Source organism: Solanum verrucosum, unplaced genomic scaffold (assembly GCF_900185275.1).
Source record: "Solanum verrucosum unplaced genomic scaffold, falcon-dt-bn FXZP01000079.1, whole genome shotgun sequence".
In the NCBI taxonomy this organism is placed as follows: domain Eukaryota; kingdom Viridiplantae; phylum Streptophyta; class Magnoliopsida; order Solanales; family Solanaceae; genus Solanum; species Solanum verrucosum.
The window spans coordinates 1098397-1108401 of NW_026020368.1; the positions used below are offsets into that span (position 1 = coordinate 1098397).

The 10005-nt window shown below is 34.8% G+C and overlaps 1 protein-coding gene across 1 annotated transcript; it reads right to left on the reverse strand.

Moving 5' to 3' along the window:
* Positions 1-649: 649 nt before the first annotated feature.
* On the reverse strand, positions 650-9332 carry LOC125838062 (uncharacterized). Its single transcript, XM_049517118.1, has 8 exons — positions 8535-9332; positions 7166-7523; positions 6941-7058; positions 6694-6794; positions 4583-4648; positions 4235-4324; positions 3432-3608; positions 650-931 (listed from the first exon to the last, which is right to left on the reverse strand). The coding sequence occupies exons 1-8, from the start codon at positions 9047-9049 to the stop codon at positions 893-895; spliced, it is 1464 nt and encodes a 487-aa protein (XP_049373075.1). The 5' UTR covers positions 9050-9332; the 3' UTR covers positions 650-892.
* Between the last annotated feature and the right edge of the window lie 673 nt (positions 9333-10005).

The window sequence follows — 10005 nt, forward strand, 5'->3', positions numbered from 1 at the left end:
TATACATATTATTTAAATATGTGCAATATATTTAATATGTATGCTATTATATGACTTATCACATACACCGCTGAAATTGAAAAAAAAATACAAACACAATATTACAATTTGCAATATGATATACCACATATATTTCAAGGTATATTATTGTTATTTCTAATCCTAAGGTTATACCAGACTATTGAATATGATTTACATATACATGCCCCATAAGCACTTTACATTTTAAAAGAAATATATATATTATCCTTAAGATTTTTTATTATACCATACATAGAAATGATTTATAATGTGTTTATAACGTGTTTCATATCTTACGATTTCCTTTTCAAACGTTATGGAGGAGAAAACTTTTAGCAAGATAATATGAAGGAATTGATTTGAACAACACTGACACGATCTACAAAGGAAAAAATAGTTATTTACTGGCCAACACCACAAATCCAGGCCTCTACTTTTAGCAAACAATTTCATGGAAATTACTGGTGACTTTCAACCTCAATTGTAACACACACCTCAGATAGGTATTAATATCGCACGCAACATGTCACCAACCATGGTGTTAAACCTAAATCAACAAATTATGCACAAAAACCTACAGTTGCTGATGAAGATATCCATATGTATGTGACAACTGCAAAAGAAAAAAAAATAAAAATCACACGAACAAAAATCTACTCGGTTTTAAATACATAGCCGGAGATTGTAAACATGCACATTCGTGATAGCACTAATTCCCGGTGAAGCAACTAAGTATCGTGTCAGTCCACCAAAACAGTAAAGTCGAGCAGATTCGCACAACTATTACAACATTCGTACATCGTTGCTTCACTTCCAAGCAAGGACAGTTCATTATCTGCTTTCAGTAAGGAGTTTTTAAAGCAGTTCGAACTCATCTTAGCTCCTCTGAGTTGAATTTATTCCATGCTTCCTATAGTCAAATTTCAGAATCCAATTTAGAACAGCATCACTGATGATTCCTGAACATACTACACACACTACTTACTCCACACTAGAAAACACAATACCAAACTGAGACAGTATAACAATTGGCACCTTTGAAATGCAGAACTACATGTTGTGAAACATGAGTGTATATGCTACAAACATAGACTAGCTCATTCACTCTGGTTTCAATTAGTACAAAAGGATAAGTTGTTGTAGCTACTTTCCAAGAGATACGGAAGTTAATGTTAACCAAAGGAAAAGATGTAGTAGTTACTTCTCAATAGAGATGGAAACACTGTAGAAGTGATCTGTGATAATTTTCTTTTTATTCGTCCCCCCCTAAACATACGAAGGAGATTTTTTTTGGTGTACAAAAAAATTTGAATCCTTCCCTCAAAGATTACGGCTGAATTAATTATATGGATTCCATAGTCCCTCCACAAGGATGATGTGGAGAATGCCATATACAGGCACTAGATTCATTTACTGTAAAATTCATAAGAACAAACAAGCCAAAATTATTCAGATTTTGATAACAGTACATGGCAGGGGCAAGCGCAACAGTACATGGTAAATTTGAACTGCCAAGCAAACTAAGCATTTGTCTTAACTTATTTAGATGGATTTTCTACGAGGTGTCATTTAAATTATAAAGAGGAATAACTTTTATTAGTGGAACTACTCTTCAATCTTTCTGAAAAGTCGACCTACTTCTCTTTCTTCGATGAACTCAATGATATCTATTCCTATCCAAATTGAGCAGCTAACACTTATCTCTACTCTACTCCTCCCTGACCAGAGTCCCTGCCTCCACAGTTCTCAGGAGAAAATAAAACCTTACCCTTAAAAACCTTCTTCCCTTGTTTTATGTTTTCTGTTGAAGTCAATTGCTATTACTCTATTTCATATGGCAGTTTCAGTAAATATGGGTTGATTTTTTGTTCAAATCAAGCTTCAACTTCTCTTCTTCAGTATAACGATCATTCAAATTCATTTTGTTTGTCAAACAGCAATTTTAAATTTTGCATTTGAGTTCGCCAGAAACAAAATCTTCTCTTAAATGCAAGCAAAAAATATATCTTGAGCTGCAATATCTAAATCTGACCACTAATTATAAAATTGAAATCTCCTATATTGATATCCTAATTTCTCAACTATTTCAGCCCCCCTTTATAAACAATGCTAAAAGTGCATGCATTATATGCAGTTAACCAAAATATCATATATACACCTTGGGAAAGAATTATATTGCCTTAGCATCATCATTTTATTGGGTCAAAATTAGAAGCATCATTTATGATATGGATCACTAGTTGAACCCAATTATCAAATTCATTCGACCTGAACTTATGAAGAATTGTTCGTGCACCTAGTATATTAAGTGATTTTCTTTCCCAATATCAAATTTTAATGGTATCAACCCTTAACCTAACAATTGAATATGAACTTTTAACAGGACCAAAGCTAAATCAACAAAATCTATTTTTCCATAGAAAAAGTGAAGTCTCTGAACATTGAGTTGGCTGTGATGAAGTATTTTTCTTTCGGATAAAAGAAAAATGGTTCACTGCAAGGCCAACATATTTTTAGAGCCCTTATTGTGCTCCCATATAATTTACTCATTAAGGGGCTTTTTGTTGGATCAGTAGTAAAGATAATCCCTCCATAAGATTTCAAATAAATAATATAATGTTTGGTTGGACCCATAAAAAAATAATTAATGCAGTGTTTAGCTGGACTAATAACGAAAAGCAATCAGGCATAATTAATGTAGTTTAAACTTGATACCAACACGAGTTATGGGGGACTTCATGAAATATTTTATGTGTGATAGAGAGGCATAACAATATGCATCAACAATACATTGTTGTATAAAAATCATCTTAAGACAAAATGCTCTTAGGGGTCGTTTGGTAGAGTGTGCTTTGTGTATTAGTAGTCCCTTGTTTGGTACACATTTCATGCTGTGTATAACTAATGCTTGCATTAATTATACACTCTGTTATGTATTGAGGAGTGTATTACTAACACCATGAATTTCTAGATATTAGTAATGCAAAGGGATTTAATACATGCATTAGCATGGTTAAAGACCCAATTACCCCTCAAAAGCACTTTTACATCTTTTCCACCATAATTATGGAGGATACTTTTGTAAATAAATATTTTTATACAATTCATACTATTTTTAATACACCAATATGCATAACCAAAATGCATAAGAAATAATCTATGCATAACTAATACAAGTATTACTAATACACTCTATTGAGCATTATTTTTATACATTCTACCAAACGACCCCTTAAAGTAGCTAATCTTTGCATAATATTTTATGTATTGTTATTCTCAATTAACCACCACTACTTTATTATTTACACCACACACAAATAACTAATACATGGACCAGATGACAAACATATACATGTCAGAAATGAGGATTAAAAATATGAACTTCATCACTTGATAAGCTATATACGTACCTTGAGAAGATCAAAAACCTTCTCAGCAATATACTTCTGCCGAACTGTGGCCCCTTTTTGTTGAACTTTGTCTGGGTGGACACATAAAGTTGCCTTGTGATAAATTTTTTTGACAGATATAGAAGTGATCAAATCAGTCAATGAAACTGGCTGCCAACCGCATTCAGGCCACAATACCTTCATAGCATTCAATAGTTGCAAAGGATTACTTCAAGAACTTGATACAATATTTTTAACATAGCAAAAACTATGCTTATAACTATGTAGGCCTTGCAAAAGTCCATAACTACTGGCGATATTATAAGCTATCAACAGAAGAGACGTATATGAAATATGATCGTCTTCTCATGTTTGCTTTGTGCATGAAGTTCCATGCAATACTAGATTTAAACTGAAGAGCATCGATTCTTAAAGCAACAGTTCAGAAATAACAGATTCAACCATACCAATGGCATCACAGAAAAAAGATAGGTAATCTAATGGATGCTCAAATGACACAAAAGCTAGAGCAAACATCAAACTGGCAATAAGGTCAAAAGACGAGGAACAAAATTTTATAGCAGTGCTAGTGCCTGGGAACTACTTCCATCCACACTTGTAAGAAGCAAATCTAGAGCAATTTTACCCAGCTTAGTTCCATTTTTACCCAACATGAATCCAAGTGTGGATTATGGATTGAAATTGAAGTAAATTGAGGAGGTATCTAAACTGGCTTGATAGAAAGCAGTAAACTCAGATCTCACTATGTCTTGAAAGTTTTCTAACAGGTCTAAAATGTCTTTCGAGATTAGCTAGTTACATACATGTTGTAGTGACGACAGCAACGCCCGGAGGTTGCCTTCCTTTCCAGTAGCCCAACGTTTTATGTCATAGTTCAGCGTATCAGCAAGCCTCTGCAGTAAGCAGTTTGTTCAAAATTAAAGGGAAAAACATATACAGAATGTTCGAGCAGGCTTAATGCATGGTTTCATTGTAGATCAAAAAATAAAGAAAACTAGAGACGGGGAGATGAGAGAAAGCCAAAAGGAAAGTGAGGGAGGATAATTTCCACAGCCAATAATCTTCCTTACGTTTGCTTTGTTCCCTAGAAGAATTCATGCAACCTGTGAAAATCAGTTATTGGCAGCTTTAAGCAATCAGCAGAAACTTACATGCTTCTCTTCCTGCTCATTCTGAGACTGAAGATCACGCTGAGTCTTCTCAGCCAAAGCCTTAGCCTGATCACATAAAGAAATAGAATCAGATGCGGTAAAAAATAACCAATGCAACTTCACTTCAAAATAACACCTAGGAATAGCATTTCCATCCTTTTATATATGCACCCCTCTCTGGAAGCATTCTGAGATGCAAAAAACAACTGAACTAGAAGTCAGATTTGCCGTCACCTAAACTTTAGAATTTTTGGGATATGAATAGAAGTATGGTTACAGACTAAGGATGCTTAGGTGCAGCTAAGATTTATGTTCAACTCCAAAAACATAGAGCTGTTAAAAATGTAGCAACAAAATTGAGTAGACTGAAGCAATTAATTACACTCCACTTGATTTTCTATAATTGAGCTCATCTCGTTACTTGTCTATTTCAATTTTTAAATGTTTTTTTCTATTTTCCTCAACTCAAAATGCAGATACTGGACTTCTTTCCATAAAGCAAGATGGACTTCCTTGAACCTGTGGTGGCTTCTAAAGCCTAAACCCAATAAGATATATAAGTGTACAGGATTGTTAGGGTATGTGGATCAAGTTGGCTGAAGAAACCTTTTTTAAACAAAACAACAGCCGACACCTAGTCCAGAAGAAGGGCACATCTACTCCAATTCAACAACTTTCCAATCTGTAGCTCCCACATCTAAAAATTCTCTTCGCGCATTTCCATTCATCTCCCTAGATCTTCTTCCTCAGAGGAGGGTTCATGATTCTTTGGCTTCAAAATGAAAATACTTCTCATACAGAATTCCTTTGTTCTTTTTCTCTTAATCTTTAACCCTCATGCTGACTAAAGGCTCTTCTTTCCTCTTCTTTTCTGTTAGTTTCTTTTCACTGAGTTTTGGCTTAGCTACCCTCAAGGATGAGCAAGCCATGAGGGAAGCGATTGATGAGATGGGTGGACAAACAGACGACAGCAATGAACCAGGTTTATACTTTTTGCTCTCTCTTGTCATCTTCTTCTCCGTTAGTCAGCCTTCCATTTTCAACTCACGGCCAGTCGAGGATCCTCCATATAATGACGCAATAGTATACGAATCCCGTTCAGGCACTGGTGTAATGTGGATGGACACCGCTTCAAGAGAGGAAACAAAGGATCCGTGTAGCATAGCAAACAACTCAAACATATCAAAGGAAACCTTACTCCTTCCGAACACTACACCTTTTTTTACTTTTTGTTTCTTTTTCATTTCTCAACCTCAAAAATGGAATTCCAACTGTTAGTTAAAGCCCATTTCTATACTCAAGATTACACTACAATGAGAAAGGTCAAGGTCAGATGTACAGTTTACGGTACGGGTTCGGCAGAACCTAGTAACTTTGGCCCAAACCCTGAATTTTGAAAAATCTATTTAATAAGTACAAATTATAAATTTAGAACCCAACAACTCCAAAGGGTTAGATCCTAGAACCAATAAACTTCAAATCCCGATTCTGCCTCTAGAAAAGGTAATATAAAAGTTGCACAAATAACAAAGGAAACCAATCTCGAGAATGTAACCCATTAAACAAGAGATTTGCATGGTTTTAGAATGTTTACTAGTAAACTACTATGGAACTTAGAACATCCCTCTATTTATTATTTTTGATGACTGTGGTCTGTACTTGACAAAAGCTTCTTCCTCCCTCCCTCTCTCCATCTTAAGTCTGATCCAATGCATTAAAGAGAAACTTGGCATCTAAGGAGAATGATAGTTCAGGAGATACCATCACAGGCCAAACTCACCACCCAGGAGTTCTTCACGCATCCTATTCTACTACATCTTTAAAGCTTCTCAGTTTAATAAAAATCACAAGCAAATACCAAATCATATACAGATTTTTCTTTTCTCAATGTAGCTCAATTTCTCAAATAGCCACACATAAAAAAACAACTTCAAACCCATTCATTTTAAGTAGATTCAAGGATGACTTAATGCATCTAAAAATAGGAAGGTTATTGCAAGTTATGTGAATATGCTAGCACTATACTCATCCAATAATAAAAAGGTTATTGCAAGTAACGAGGAAACGGTAGCACAATACTCAGTTAAAGGGATAGTTATAAGAAAGATTACCATGCGCTCTTGGGTCTTCAAATGATGTTTCAACCTAGCATTTCTTCTTTCTTCACTTTCATCCTCAACTTCCTGAAATGCCTCAGAGGAAGGAGCAGAGTCTGCATGTACACAACGGCGAATAAATAACAACAGGAAATGAATAACATATTTGAATTAAGACGAATGTGAAATGCTGGCATTAATAAATTCTAATGGATTAATTTCTAAAAAGAATTGGTATCTTCTTTTACAGAGATGAAGTCACCTCCAAAAAACATTAAGTCATCGACAAGGTTTTTCACAGGCGACACGTTCTTTTTACTCAATGATGACTTCTTTTCTTCTGGCCTTCCCTTCTTATGGAAACCTGCAGACATATGGCCCTGAAAGAAGAAGGGTATAGGGAGAAACATGACATGGGAACCAAAAAGGTTAGTTCATCAGATCAGTACACACAAAATCTTGGAACCCAACAGTCTTAATCCAATACCTCAGCTGCAGATTTTGGCTTTGTCATATTGCTCGGTTTGTTGATTGTCACTCTCACATTTTTGGACTTCTCTTGTGCTCTGTCCACAGGATTCTTTACAGAGGAGTCCTTTTTAGGAACATGTGGTAGTTCAGTTGTATCACTCCTAACCTTAAAATTGGCAAAATCTTCAAGTTCGTCAATTGAAGATGTCACAGGATTACTTCCATTATGATGTTCCGATGATTCTGAAAATGGCCAAGAAGAAGCATTTGCCTCACTGGTGGATGATTCAAAAACCAAAAATGGATCATCTGGTGAAGAGGAGCTTGATTTAGAAGAATTCGATTGCTGAGGACTCCTCGGGTCTGATTTTTTGCTATACAAACAGAAATATGTAGAGTTTTAAACTATGCTTCTGAGGATGAATAGAGTGATACATATATAAAAAAAACAAGAAAGTGGCAAAGTTAGTTGACTCCATTGGTTTTGCAAGGCTTCCCTTTACTGTAGTTTTGAGTTACACATTGATACATTTGAAATGTTTATTTGGCAATGTTAGTTATATCATAAGATGGTCACATCCTAACTTGAGCCACTTGGTTATTAAGAAGGTAAACTTTATTCTTTGCCTCAGCATAGATGGTATCTCCTGAAACAGCTCCAAGATCAAGATGCTAGTGAACTACTAAAGAAACTATAATTTGATGGACACGTAGTAATCAATCAAACACTTGAAAAGCATTTGCTGAGAAAAAGATATTCCCTCCATTTCAATGTCTTTGTCTTACTTTCCTCTTTAGTCCATTTTAAAAAGAATGTCTCTTTCCTTTTTTGGTAACTCTTTAATTTCAACATATCACATAGCATGTTTAAAACAACAAAATTAAATGACATTTTGGTACATTCTACATAATTTTAGTTTAAGACCCTATGATTCAAAAGTCTTATTTATTATCTTAAACTCCGTGTCAAGTCAAAACAGACAAACAAAGTGGAACGGCGGGAGTAGTAAAAAAGAGATTTATGTCATATACCTCATAGAAAGTTTGAGCCTCTCTCTATACCACCTTTGTATTTTCTCACATCTCAACATTCAATTTGCAAGGCCAAATACATCTTTAATTTTATAGTGAGCTCTCAACTCATAGCAGAAATCCATATGATGTTTCTAGCCTAGGATTCAGCTAATAATTTGCTTTAAATAATGAAGCAAATAACCTTTTTGCTTTCAGTTTCAGGTCACAGTTCACAAAACTAACAATAAATAAACATAACAAATTGTGGATCAACTGGAAAGTTGTAACTTCTGAGGCTAAAACATAAACAGACGGCAAAGAAAATTAAAATTCAAATACACATCGTAAGCAATTGAACTAAATACACATACCTATAACTTGGGGAGCTAAAATCACCAAATCCAGGAATCAAATCATCACTTTCTGACCTCTTTCCAGCAGGATTTTTCTTCAAACCATCCGATTTCAATCCCAAATTCCCAAACAAATCATCAATCGAGTCACTCCTCTTTGGTTCCGTACCAAACAAATCAAAATCATCATTCACATTCTTACTAGCATAGTTATTATTATTACCCGAACTCCAACCTCCCAATACTGATTCAATATCCACATTATTCTGCTGCTGCTTTGAATTTGCAAACACACCTCCAAAAATATCATTATCATCATAGTTCTGTGAAGTCTTAGACCGGAAAATTCCATCGAGATCATTCGCAAAGGGATCCCCGGAGCTGTACCCGGTGTTTTGACCCGAATTAAACCCGAGATTTGACGGAAAACCATTGCTGGAATTGTTTTTCGCCTTCAAATTAGCCATAGGTGTTGACTTGGCTCCCTGAACTTTGACGCCATATCTCTCAACCAAAACGCCAAATTCATCCATAATTTTTTCAGAAAAATTACAATAGCAGCAATTCGATCTCTGAATATTCTTATCTAATCTAACAAAAATAAAGAGAGGAAACGCAATATGTGTATGTTACAAAAATACAAAAAAAGGAAGGTGCAGAGCAATGAGCTGAAAATTGATGATGAAGAAGAAAGGCTTCTTCTTAATGGAGCGTCGGTTGGTTGGTGGGTTACGTTTGTACGTGTATGAGATGTCAAATTGAGATGCTTTCTTCCCAAAAATATTTACCCGCTATTTTTACTGTAACTGATCTATAAAGGGAATTTTATTTTTCCATATATATAGGAGTTCTCCATTTATCAAATGTAGCACTTTATCCAAAAATATATAAAATCACCCTTCGAATCTTGCTTAAATTTTGTATAATATATAAATTGCATAAATTTTGGTAAATCGAGTCAAGACGTATTTGGGCCAAATGAGAAAAACGAGTGCGATAATAGGAGTAGGTTGAGAGGGATGTGTTAGGTAAAGAGTGTGACTTGTCATTTTGTTTGATATTTTGCCATTTAATTCATGATTTCAACCTAAAGAACCAATTGCTAAAAAATGCTATTTAGGAACCATATCTTACTAAAATAATTTGTGGTTGAAATGAGCTGAGCATTACAATGAAGTGGATTTTTGTGTAGTTGCTGGATATATGAACATTGGCTCAATATATATATATATATGTATCTTCCCAAATTTGAAGAGGCACTAGTACTACTACACTACTCTGCATTGCTCATTGCTCATTGCTCACTGCTCAGATTCTTCAAATTTAACATGCTCAATCAACTAGCTTAGTTCCAAATTAAACTATCTATTATCGTTCCAATTCTAACTAACTATTTGGCATTACTAGAATGCGAAAATGATCGAACTAATTACATGCATCTTTGCTCTTTCGATTGTCTTGCATGGTAAGAAACTAGAGGCTTTATGAA

Coding starts and splice junctions, on each gene's coding strand:
- LOC125838062 (XM_049517118.1), bottom strand. CDS start 9,049: ATGGATGAATTTGGCGTTTTGGTTGAGAGATATGGCGTCAAAGTTCAG. Junction 4,325..4,582: donor ATGAGCAGGAAGAGAAGCAT/GTAAGTTTCTGC, acceptor TGCTTACTGCAG/AGGCTTGCTGATACGCTGAA. Junction 3,609..4,234: donor TGCTGTCGTCACTACAACAT/GTATGTAACTAG, acceptor AATGCTATGAAG/GTATTGTGGCCTGAATGCGG.